Source organism: Silurus aristotelis, assembly GCF_946808225.1.
Source record: "Silurus aristotelis genome assembly, chromosome: 17".
NCBI lineage: Eukaryota > Metazoa > Chordata > Actinopteri > Siluriformes > Siluridae > Silurus > Silurus aristotelis.
In genome coordinates this window covers 10,280,004-10,293,062 of record NC_139590.1, presented here as the reverse complement: position 1 = coordinate 10,293,062, position 13,059 = coordinate 10,280,004, and the positions used below count along the sequence as shown (strand labels likewise).

Sequence of the window (13,059 nt, the reverse complement as noted above, 5' to 3'; positions counted from 1 at the left end):
TGTGTAGTACCCAGACATCAAAACAATAATATTTAGACAATAACAGATACAAACATGTTTGAAACTAGTGTTATGTCGGCAGTGTTTTTGTCAATGCTGAGCTCAAATCAGAGTCTGATGGTATAGTTGAACTGACAGCGTTCTGGATAAGAGTCAGAAGGAGCTATAGGGGAGGTGAAACAAGTACGAGGCAGAGCAGCAGTAGGACTGAAGAGGAACAGCAGGAATGGTTTTGCTTAATGCATGAGTTCCTGGATACATGTCTGCTGATTATTCTGTTTTCCAAAAATTAAAACTATCAAAACAAGTGTTCGAGAACACACGGGTCGAGTTGTGTGTGTGTATGTGTGCAATAACAGTGCACACTGTAAGGTGTGTGAGCACATAGTCAGCCCAGCAGGGAGTGTGCTCTGAGTGTGGCTGCATTGTGCATGGAGAACTGAAAGGTGTTAATTAGCCTAGCTGGGTGCTTTGTTTGCTTTCTAATCAGGCAGTAGCAGGGCCACCTCAGCAGGACAAGGCTTTATGGAACCACATCTGGACAACAGCTGCTTCTGGACTGTGTGGATATATAACGTGGTGCACACCATGCACGATAGCATGTGTGTACATGTGTGCATATTCGTACACGTCATTTATATAGATGTATATAGATGTGTGTTTTCAGAGTCTCACCTTTAAGCAGTAGAGGGGTGAAGGGGATGAGTGGAGCCCTCAGACTGGCTAACAGATCCCTGTATGACTTGTGGTTCCTGGAGGGATCCTGAATATGTGGTAAACAGACAGTTTACAAATGAGCTAGATTTCTAACTTAATGCTTCATAACCTATAAACTCAATATAGTACATGACTATTAGATCTAGTGTCACTGCTAAAAAAATGTTCATAATATTGATGTATTGAAAGATAAAAATCCACATTCAAAAGCTTAATGTTTATTAGGTAATTGACTTCAAGCAAGTTTAACAAAACATGTCTAAACATCATACGGAGAATATCATGCTTTGATCACCGTGATATAAATCTATGCGCCCTAGGGAAACAAAACAAGCATAATCCATTACGTTTTTACTCATATACCAACTCTAAAAATGCCTGAGATCTTTTTAATGCATTTTCTTCCCCATTTTCATCTTCAGAACTTGGTCACTTTAAGAACTTGGAGATACATTATGTAACCAGATGTTTGTGGATACCTGACCATCACACCTATATGTAGTTCTTCCCCAAACCATTGCTATGCATTGTATAGAATGTCTTGTATGCCATACAAGACATTATGCTCAAATGTATCCAAGATGCACCCTTACAACTTCCCTTCACTGGACTCAAAACCTAAACCTGTTCCAGCATAACATAAGCCACAATTTGATGTGGAGGAACACCAGTTGTCTCCACAGAGCTCTGATCTCGAACTTACTTCAAGATGAAATGAAATATCAATTTACTGATATTCAATCAACCTTTGAATGAATAGGCACAGATTCCTACAAACACCACATTTTTGTAATAACTCCATATTACTGCTCCTGCTTTTGAAATATGATCTATATAGATCTATCAATAGTCAGGTGCATACATGATTTTGGCTAAATAATGCAGCCTCCTCTTGTTTAAAGTGCTGACTATACAGAAATACAGGATGCTATATTTGACATCATAACTGACATCACTGTTTTAAAATGTCTGTGTAGGCTGTGGCAAAAACATCAAGGTTTTTTTCCCTGCTGTTGAAGCACACTAACGCAGAACTACGTCAGTGACCTCTGTGAGAAGACCCAATTGTGGTAATGTGCAGGCAAATTTAGAGGGAATCAGTCAAGTATTAAACTGTATTTAAGTCATTCAAATAAAAAGCATTTTGCAAAGTTTATGTAAGGTTTCTGAATAATATGGTGGCTTACCGCAGTACTCTCAAATTGCTGGAACTGCTTTCTGAACTTTCCGGGCAAGCCCTGCCATTCAAAAAACACAACATGGATGGTTTCAGACACATTCATATATTTACACCTCCAAGGAAAAAAGGTTGAAATGAAGGATTCATTTAAAGGTCACTGTATTGAAATTGCAAGGTGTGTTCAAGAAGTGTTTCCTTTAAAAAGATGCTGCTTAGTAAATTCAGTTGCCATGACTACAGCTAACAGGCCTGGGCCAAGAATAACACTTCACTCTTGGCAAATGAAAGGAGGCAAAAAAACAGTGTATATACAAGTGTGTGTATGTGAGTATGTGTCTGTCTATTCAAACAAGTAAGTGAGGGAGAAAGAAGAACAAGATATGATAAAGCAAGTGGGTTTGTAAGAGAGAAATTAAGAGATTTTGAGAGTTATAAAGTGAGAATTATAAAAAGGAAGGAAAAGGAGCGAAGGAATAGACGGAGATGAAGAAAGGTGGTTATCTCACCTCCCAGGTAAGGCGTAGGCGGCTAACTGCAGGGTTGTCCAGGCCCAAAACTACAGCGAGGAATGACAGCAGGTCCTGCTGCTGCTTACATCTAAAACAAACCCAATCAGAATGTTAAGACCTGGTGTAAAAACCTGAAATCCAATAATGATTATTAGGTAATTAGGTGATAATTATACAAGTACTGCAAGCTAATTGCCATGCCTTTACTTACTCATTCAAAATGAGCCAGTAATAACAACCAAACTGAATCCAAACAAACATAGATACACACACATTACAAGAGTTTACTCACAGAGCTGCGATCTTGATGAACTTGCGCAACAGCTGCACCCTCTTAGGCAGTGATTGGCACTGCAGAATCTCAGTAGCGACCCAGTGCTGCACCTCGCTGCACCGCTGCAGTACCAGCTCAAGGTTGAGAGGGCGCCATCGAGCCTCCTCTCCATGGAACACATAACTCACAAACTCCACCTGTTTAAACACCAAATCCAGGTTGGCACATGCAGTGATTTTTTTTTTTTCTCTAAAGTGTGCATTAAAGGGAAAGGCAGCTGTGGAGAACAGAAATGTGTGTGTTTTGTCTGACCTCATGCACACAACTGAAGAGCTCCCAGTCAAAAACCACCAGCTGGTTGGCCACTTCCTCTGCACTCATGTCATGGAGTTTGCTGTCACCAGGGGACCAGTGGATCTCCTCAGGCAGTGGCATCTAATGTGTACAAAAAAACACACAAACACACACACACAAAACTATGAAAACTCTAAAAAAAATATGGCAAACTACAAGGTTGGGCTGGTGCTTATCTGATTCTTATTAAATTAGCAATTGCTCAGTTAAATCTCTCAGCACACACCATTCATATGAAAATGTGTTCAGACTCACTGAAACTGGTGATTTTCTTTTGCTTTCTAATCTTCAACTGTACAGTTTTAGTGAGCTTGTACCATGTAGGCCTTAGTGGAATGAAACCTGATGTAGCCCATGCCTTTCAGCTCACCACAGTTGTAAAGAGGGTTTAAATGAGTTACTATATCCCTCCTGGAAGCTCAAAATAATCTCTCTGACCTCACATATGAAGAAATCTTTTCACCCAAAGAAAATGTCACTCTCTCGATGCTTGTTGTTATTTTCTCACCTGTCGGTGTCTTCTATAGATTGTTATATGTTAAATTCCTCAGAAGAAGAGGGTTTCTGAACTTCTGAAACCAGCCCATCTGACACCAAATAGCCAAGCTGCGATCAAAGTGACTGAGATCACACTTTTTCACCAAATTAATGCTAAAAGTAAATATCAACTAAAGCTCTTGACCTGCATCTGCATGATGTTATGCGTTGTGCTGCTGGCTCCCTATTGGTTGGTTAATTAAGCAGGTGTACAGGTGTACAGATGTTCCTTATAGTGGATGGTGTGTGTATAACAATTAGTTAAGTATTTTGTTTTATGTGAAATCCATATTAGAACTTAAATCTAACTCCAGATACGTTTCTGGCCCGGACATGGAAAATGGCAATGAACTGGAAAATTCGTGCAGCTCTACAATTATTAACTACGAAGCAAATTATAGCTAATAAAAATTCAAGACCAATTAGCATAGTGTCAACTGCATTCTCAATTAGTTCCTGCTGGTTCTTACTAATTTTTCTTATGAACTGATTTCGTTTTAGCATGCAGTTGACTCAGTGCAATGTTTCTCACCAGGCTCTCGAGCTCAGAGGGCTCGCAAGCAAACAAGTGCGTGTTGACGCCCAGAGTGGTGAAAACAGCCTCGTCACTGGGACGGAACACGGCCTTCTCTGTGTAGAAAGACAAGAGCACAGATTGCAGCGGGATGTTAATCTTACACATGTGAAATCAACCCACACTGAGAAGCACACCTAAACGTCAAAACATCTCGCACACAGTCAGCTGCTGGCAAGGCCGTCGCACTGCTGTCAGCCGTGTTTCTAGTATTCTACTACAGGTTATATATCATGCAAACAACATCTACTTGATCTCTACTGGACATGTCCCTAAGCATTTATTTTATAAGAAACTATTAAATTGCACATACATATGTGTTGATGTGTCTATTTACAACCTGAACCTATAAAACTGTTTCTTTTGTAACAGTACAGTACAGTGTACAGAGGATTGCTTCTTGGTCTCAGATCTTGTGTGGATTGTTTTTTACAATTACTTTTACAATTACTAATGGATAAATATTAAACTTTTCTATTTTACGTCCCCATTAACATTTGAGTCCAACATTCTAAGTTTCATGCCACTTACCTCCAGATGAGGTGACAGCCACCAGTATGAGGTTGCCTGGCTGGGTCGGCTGCTCCTCGCTGTACTGGAGCTTTTCTCGCACCAGAGCCAAAATCTCTCCAACGCGGCAGGAAAGACGGCTGCGGATGGTCACGTACGAGTGGTCGGGTGTGTAAACCCTACAAAAAACTGCAGAGGCAAATATCTTCTAGATCAAAAAGCTCTGCAAACTGAAACAAAGCGACATGTGTATGGCTATTTCTATTTAAGAAACTGCAATAATTATGTTTTCCTTAAAAGTGTTTTTTTTACTTTCAGTAAAAGACCAAACTATTTTATTAACAAGTTCTCATTTAGTTCACTGCTAAAAGGTCAACAGTTTGAAAGTAACTAGTTTTTGATCAATATATTGGTTTGCTGTCTGCTTCCTGGTCTGGTCATACATCTTCACTAAAAATAGGCCTCAACGGGCCAGTGATGTCAGCAGCTATTTCCTCTTTGGGATTGCTTATTGACTAATTGGTTAGGGAGTCGTTAAAGCACTTTGGCTGGACTCACATCTCCGATAACGTCATACTAACTAATGAAGTCCGATAATTTATTTAAAACAATAATAAAATGGGGGTGTCTCCTATGACCTCACTATTGCCATACAGTACGTCCATTAGCAAATTATTTGTTGATCAAATTTCACGATAATTTTTTTTTTGTTGTAAAAGTCAGAGTTAATTAAGCAATCGGAACTCACTTTCGTCTGAGCCACGAAAAGCCTCACGCGGTTGTAGGCAGGCATCAATGCGTCTGAAATGGCGAAAGAGCGGACGCACCTGCTTCTTCCGACTCTCTTTCTCCTCCTCTGCCCTTGAAGTGGAAAATACACAGAATGTAATAAGAAGTGCCTAATACAAGAAAATCCAATATTACTTGTTATGAGAGCCCTTTTAGCCCTATTGAAAAGACTACAGCTGATCATTCCCTGCCCCTGGCATTCTTTGCGTTTACAGTAAGTGTTAAAAAGCATCAGTTCCTCCTGGTAAAGTTGATCAAATCTCAGAATGCAATAAGCACATTCAGATCAAATTTCTAAATGCATTCATGTTAAGTAAAACACTGCAAAGGATTTCTAGGAAAATACAACTGCAAAATAATACTATGTACAATGTAATACCTTTGTTTATTCTCTGATACTATAAACACTATATGTAACAAAGTAACATAGTTATGCAGGATTTTATTGAAAACATGAAAACCTTCGGGCTAGATACAAAGACGATTGCTATATAACAAATCTTTCTGACTCTCGTTAATGTGCCTTGTAAAACCAAAGTTTCCAAATATATATATATAATCACTTTGCAGAACCAAAATAATGCCATCTCTAAAAAACATATAATGTTCTATAAAGTTTCACATGCCAGTGGATTCCCTGGGCCTTCAGCCAAAACCCAGGCCCAGGACAACTGCCCTCATCCAAAAAAATGCTCTACCTACTTTGCCTAATAAAAATCCATATTTAAAATAGACACTTATTATAGATTTATTATTAATTTATTAACAACAGCTCGAACAGTTTATGGCTCAAACTAATAATCTGATTTGATCATTTCTATCACATCACATCTGCATAATTCTCATGCGTACTTTGGAAGAGATATAACTAGCATTTTATGTTTGGTGTTTCTCCAAATTGACATGTCAATGAACATCTATCCTTTATATATAACATAATAATAAACAACCTCTCGCTGGGTTAGTAAAAAGTAAAAAAAAAAAAATTAGGCACCTTTTCTAATCTAACCGAAATTTTCTTTTTCACACACACACACACCCTTTTGGAGGCTGAAAACTGATTTATAAAAACAGCTCTGCTCCCAACACTCTTTCACACTTTTCCCGGTGTTGCACTTTACTGCTGGAGTCGCTCAGGAATAGCACAGCAATAAATTAATGCACAGAATTGGCAGGCAAAGCAGAAAATATATAAGCAAAAAGAATGCTTATATTTATTTATTGTGTTTTGGCTGCTGGTCCGAATTTATTTGCTGTTTTTCCATGGTTTTATGGAGTTCAAAATTCCTCTGCTTTGTCTTGAAAGAAAAAAAAAAGAGATTGACAAAAAAAAGTTTTCAATATAACAAAAACATTCCTCTAATTATAAGCAATCTATCTGTAGTGAATGAATAGTGCATTTAGGCATTTATATGTTAACTCAAAATAAAAAGCGTAGAGCTTACAGGCTTCATTAAGTGGTAAAGGGATTTAACATCCCATACGGAAAACATCAATTACCAGATGCAACTTCATTTCCAATTAGCATCTTCACAGAACCATGGCCTTGTGGTTCATATTATGCTGCAGGACGTCTCCTGTTAAGATTTTATAGCTTGCTACTGTATGATAATGAAAGGAGCCAGACATATTGGAAGTGTTGGGGAGGGGGATCTTTTTGTAATTTCCTTACAGAACCTCTATAAAGCTGGATTTGGGGGTTAATGAGCAAAATGTGGATTTGGATTTTAATCAAAAGCATGCCGTGATGTTTGCCACGACATGCTGCTTGCAGTTTACTTGCATTGAAAAGATCAAACGTGCGGTACCCACTACGTCAATGCCACTTACGGGTTGTGGAGGATTTCAGTCCAGCGCTGGAGCTTTAGAACGTCCTCCACCAATTCAGGGAAGTGGCTGAGCTCTTGCACGGCACAAAGGTACAGGTCCTGTATCAAAAAGAAATAAGGATGGGGGAGCACAAATAAACAAGAGCAAATCAGGAGTTCTAATGGTCTCATTTTCTTGAGGAACACAAAACCGATCTGTGTGCTGGCTGAAGAAAAGTTTGACTTGGTGAAGCAGCCAAAACAATGACAACCTCAGATAGGCAGAGCTGAGTCAGTTTTGTTGCCATGGCTACGCTGATAGACTTCTGCAAGGAACAACACTTGAAACCTCTGGAGTGTTTTTCTCTCAGATGTGTAAGTGGATGTGTGTGTGTGTGTGTGTGTGTGTGTGTGTGTGTGTGTGTGTGTGTGTGTGTGTGTGTGTGTGTGTGTGTGTGTGTGTGTGTGGTTTGTTGAATTTTGTACCTTAGGGAAGCTGTTGGACCTGTCCCCCTCCTCCTGTAGCAGTTCTCTGTATGTGTCCAGGTAGCGGAAGGCCACACTCAGTACGGCCTGCTTCCTCTCTGCTCCATCCCAGGTGGGCCAGCCCTCACCCTGCTTAGGTTCAGCTCCAAACCTGAACGCACTATTAAGGAGCATCGCAACCTGCATACATTAAGTGTTTTGTGCTAGAGGAGGGCTAACGTGTAAGCTTAGACAGAAAAAAAAAATGAGAATTCGACTGTATCTCAAATTCACACTGACACATAAACATGCATGCATGTGTTTACTGCAATCTATCTTATACTGTAGCAAGATAGGCCGAAGGGTCCATTACAGGAAACATGAATTACAATCAAACCATTTCTCTGGAATCCTAAAACTCAAACTAGTTCCTACTTTACATTTACTGCATGTGGCAGACGACCTTATCCATAGCGACTTACTTAACTGTTTAGTTGAGGGTAAAGGGCCATGTTCAAGGCATTGGACTCTGGATTGTAAGGTCACAGCATAACCAAACAACTCCACACGCCACTGCTGGGCCCTTGAGCAAGGCCCTTTACCCTCAACTAAACAGTTGTAAGTCGCTATGGATAAGGTCCACTTATCCATAGCGACTAAATTATTATTTTAAATTTAAAGCCCAATAAATACCCCCAATAAGTTTTTTATTTGGGGAATTTATTGGGCTTTAAATTTAAAATAACAATTTTTAAAGCTTAAACTGCCTAGATGTGCTTTACTTTTCATTTTAACATCCAATCACTCCTTGCCAGTAACAATGAAGGCACTTGGTAGGCATTTTTTACAAAGTGATGATAAAATGATAAAAATGATATTGGTATAGTGTTGCCCTGCTGTAAAGCACGCACGAGACTCATAAACAAAAAGATTTTCCTATTCGTCTCTTATCATCCAGCAAACAGACACAAGATTGGAAAAAAAAAGAATAAAAAGAATAGCATGTGGCCATCCAGGCAGCATAATTACAACCTCAGAGAAGTGGTGAAGGCAAAGGAACACACCCATCATGTCTACACGCAGACACACAAAGACACACACAAGTTTCTTCCTTCATCTTAGTAGTTTGTTATTAACAGGGCTGTACAGGAAGTGCAAACTTTTATTCGCCAACAGACAAAACATTACAAAACACTAAGGTATCTTAGTCACAGAGACAAAATACTGCCTTTAAATGGTTTTAGAACAGTCATACCTGTGCGGTTGTCAGGATGATTAAAACCTAAATATCTTGATCAGAGGTTTTTTGTTTTTTTTCTGTCTTCAAACGTACTTTTAGGCCATTCTGGAGTTGCCCTGGTTATCTCCAGCTCTGCTCTTCAGATCTATTTAAAGAATCACTCCCTAACACCCTGTCCACATTTAAACCGCTATTCCTGTTCAAAATGGCCAAGTGGCCAAGCAGGACACGCGCATAAGCTGCCTTTGAAGGCAGTCCAGAAATAGTAACTGTATTTATGTACACTTCTTGCCAATAATCCAAACATTGTGCTGAGCTCAGTGGCACCTGGTTCTTAGTGGAGCAAACTGGCTCAGTGTTACAACTAGTATATGGGCTTTCACCACTCACTCACTCACTCACTCACTCACTCACTCACTCACCCTGTTTGTGTGTGTGTGTGTGTGTGTGTGTGTGTGTGTGTGTGTGTGTGTGTGTGTGCGTCAGTTAAGTAAAAGACAGGGCTTCTATTTTAAAATCTAATCCGATCAGGAATGGCAAGAGGGAAGAGAGCCAAGGGGCTTTCCCTTTGTCTTCAGGGTGAGCAGGAAGCAGACATGTTTCTACAACAAAAGATTTAACTCGGCCTGGACTTCCAGACCTGGAGAGGGTTTTGAGGAGGTGAGATAATCAGGGGATAATCAGGAGAGAGCGAGAGAGAGACACACACACACACACACACACAAACACACTCACACAGCGGAAAACTGGGGGCAGACACTGGGCATTAGGAGCAGTGAGGCATGTAGGCTTCCCAGCTTTATGCTCTGAGAGCAGACGAGTCCCAACAGTACTTTAGCTACTGTAGTTCAGGGGACAGACAGACTCTTCAAATCGGGAATCTAGGTCATACAAGGAGATTGGGGGCAATGGCTGTCCTCTATTCAGACAAGCAAGCACAACCCCAAAACAACTACCACACTCAAGCCATTGCAAAGTCTGGAATTGAAATGTTTCGATATTCTCATCAAGCCTTTTATATAATTAATATATAGCAAAGCCTATCATTTGAAGTTATAGTGGAGAGTCTGACAGTATGATATTGTCAGAGTGATGTAATTTCTGCAGTATATGTTCTATATCTTACCATGTAGTATGATAATGATAAATTATATTTAATAAAATATGCGATATGTTTGCACAGAGCCAGAATAATTACTGCGAAAAAAGGGGCAGGGCTTATAGTTTAAAATAAAAATATATATAAAAAATAAACCTGTTGCTACAGGTCTGGAAGAAAGAATGCACAAAAGTTGATGTAAACACACTCTAACAGAGATTTCCAGATTTCTTGATTGACTTCATTTGGGAGACATACTCCTTAAATACACGTGACCGATGCTGATATAGTGTGAAGGATACTGCTGAAGCAGGACCTGCTGAAACTTGTCGGACGCCAGGAAGATTGGGTGTGTCAACATGAAGTCGTCCAGGAGTATTTCTGCAGAAAGAGAGGGAGAGAGAATTACCACAATTGATGCATACATTACAAAAGCTGCTCGATGGGGAAACAGGAGACTTACACTGAGAACGTTTCGAGCAAAACTGTCATTAATCAAATGGCGAACACACGTTTCCCCCGCTGACAGACTCGCTCGACCGGTCATGAACCCAAACATCTTGGTGTGAAATGAAATTTGTATTTAACCTGCTCAACTGTCATATATGTTTTGTTTTTGTTCCTTTTAATCCATTGGACAAAAGATGCCTGAGTAAATGCTTTCACATTCCTTTGAAATAGCTGCTGGCTCCTGCATGTACATAACTAAAGCAGCTTTGACTTTTTAGAAATGTCACTGAGACTTCAAAATGAATACTAAAGTAGAAGTAAAGTTTAAAATGTAAAGTTTAAAATGTAATCAGTCTGAACAAAACGTATCTCAGATATACGACATAAAAGGATTTAAAGTTTTTAATTAAAAGTCACTGGTCTAAACTGTCTATAATTAAATGTTGAATAATTTAAGTATGTTTTTAGGTTGTTGTTTTTGCATTATTCCTAAGCATGTGTAAATATATCTCTAATGGATACTCCATGTAAATAGAATAAAATGTATTCATATAGTAGTTTTTCCACTTCGGAAAGAAATCAGATAAACAACTTCTACATAAACAAATGAACTATTTACAAATTGTATTTTTTTTTACTGTTGCACGTATGACAAAAGATTAGTCAGGACGCCATTGATTTCTGTTTGTAGAGCACCACGACTTTGGTTTTAGATTATTGTGAACAGGGCGATTAGAAGATGAAGGGGTGTGAGCCCCCTCCTGGGCAAACAATTCACACCTCTCCACAATAACATTGGTACAGAGATAAAAAATAATAAACACACACACACACACACACACACACACACACACACACACACACACACACACACACAAACACACAAACACACACACACACATGACACAGTTAAAGCTTTTTTTTAATACAAAATCTTATTTAAAAAATATTAACAGTTCAACCATATAGGCTAGTTAAAACTGTAAGTGTGGCATCACAAATAATGTTATCATTGGTAGACTACTGTTTTAGGATAAATGAAACACTAGCAGCAAAAAAAAAAAAACATATTTTAACCCTTAGATTTAGTGCAATAGCCTTCTACTTGGTTTGACATGTATCATGTTCTTTGCTTGTACTGTATGTTATATTTATGGATGGTATGTGCTATTTTTAGCCATCTCTTGTCTGACAGAATGGTTTTGACATAGAATCGTTTTTTTCATTGCTTGACAGAAAAAGAAAGCCTGCAGATTTGCTGCAAACTCTAAATAAAAAAAAAAAAATTATGAAAAAAAAAGAATAATAATAATTTTTTTTTATTATTTTGCAGTATAGTTCTACTTCCAGGTCCTATTATTTCTCTGTATTTAAGTTTATATTTTAACACAACATTTTTAAATTTAATACTAGTAATATTTCTTTCATTAGATGTTTTTGCTAAATAAAAAAAAGCATCTTATCTAGGTTACATTAATATGTCGCATATTAATCATTTAAAACAGTATGTGCTACCAGTTTTAAAATGATCCAAAAAGAGTAACCTCAAAATGAACACAATCCTAAAAAGTAGGTCACATCCTTCACATAGTATGCAAAAAGCTCATGCAAACAACTACGAGACAAACCTCAGGCTATCACCCGAAGAGCAGCGCACAATGAACATTCACCAAAAGACAAAACGTCTGAGCCCAGTGATGCCAAATCTGGTCAATGACACTGGTATTTAAGAGGATAACCTGATACCTCAGGTTTCTGTTATCTGACTCCACTGCTTCCTTTTCCTTTATGGTTACTGTGCATGTCTGCTTTATTTTGACAGCAAGTTAAAAGCCAGGTCAAATCCGTGTTTACTGTCTGTGGTCAGAATTACATGGTTGCGATGGGCTCAGGAGCAGACCTCACTGTAACTGTGCTAAAGGCCAGGCCAGACGTGTGAGAGATGTTCCTGCTCCTGACTGGTTGCAGCTTGTCCTTATGGATTTACTGGAAGTTTCGCTTTCGTGATGTCTAAGGGCTGTAGGTGAAGGGAAAACAGCGAGTGTTTAAAAAACACAGAGGTTGAAATAGACACAAAGAGTTAAAGTGCTCTTGAATGTGGAGGGACAAAAGGCTGGAGAAGGTGTGACAGTATTGGATTTAGCACAAGTATAAAGCTGAAAAACTTACTATTTTACAGATTTGTACCTCACTCTGTGTGTGTGTGTGTGTGTGTGTGTGTGTGTGTGTGTGTGTGTGTGTGTGTGTGTGTGTGTGTGTGTGTGTGTGTGTGTGTGTGATTGTAGGTGTATCACTTAAAGACCTGCATCTGCAACGATGAACAAAAGAAAGAAAGAAAGAAAGAAAGAAAGAAAGAAAGAAAGAAAGAAAGAAAGAAAGAAAGAAAGAAAGAAAGAAAGAAAGAAAGAAAGAAAGAAAGAAAGAAAGAAAGAAAGAAATTAAATGGATATTAAATGAACGTGCAAATAAGATGCAAAGCTGCAAGGACTCACTCCCAGTCAGTAAAAAACAGAGTGGATAAGTGACAGGAACAAAGTGAAGACAAGGTTTACT

General features: G+C 38.8%; 1 protein-coding gene across 1 annotated transcript in view; it reads right to left on the bottom strand.

Moving 5' to 3' along the window:
• The window catches only part of rapgefl1 (Rap guanine nucleotide exchange factor (GEF)-like 1), a 40,736-nt gene that overhangs the window by 8,291 nt on the left and 19,386 nt on the right, over positions 1–13,059 (bottom strand). The window contains exons 2-12 of the mRNA XM_083566652.1: positions 10,359–10,437; positions 7,739–7,889; positions 7,275–7,372; positions 5,404–5,516; positions 4,677–4,844; positions 4,104–4,201; positions 2,993–3,115; positions 2,699–2,877; positions 2,404–2,494; positions 1,905–1,955; positions 676–763 (exon numbers count right to left, since the gene is read on the bottom strand). Coding sequence (XP_083422778.1) covers positions 676–763; positions 1,905–1,955; positions 2,404–2,494; positions 2,699–2,877; positions 2,993–3,115; positions 4,104–4,201; positions 4,677–4,844; positions 5,404–5,516; positions 7,275–7,372; positions 7,739–7,889; positions 10,359–10,437 — 1,239 coding nt within the window. The remainder of the gene's footprint in view (positions 1–675; positions 764–1,904; positions 1,956–2,403; positions 2,495–2,698; positions 2,878–2,992; positions 3,116–4,103; positions 4,202–4,676; positions 4,845–5,403; positions 5,517–7,274; positions 7,373–7,738; positions 7,890–10,358; positions 10,438–13,059) is intronic.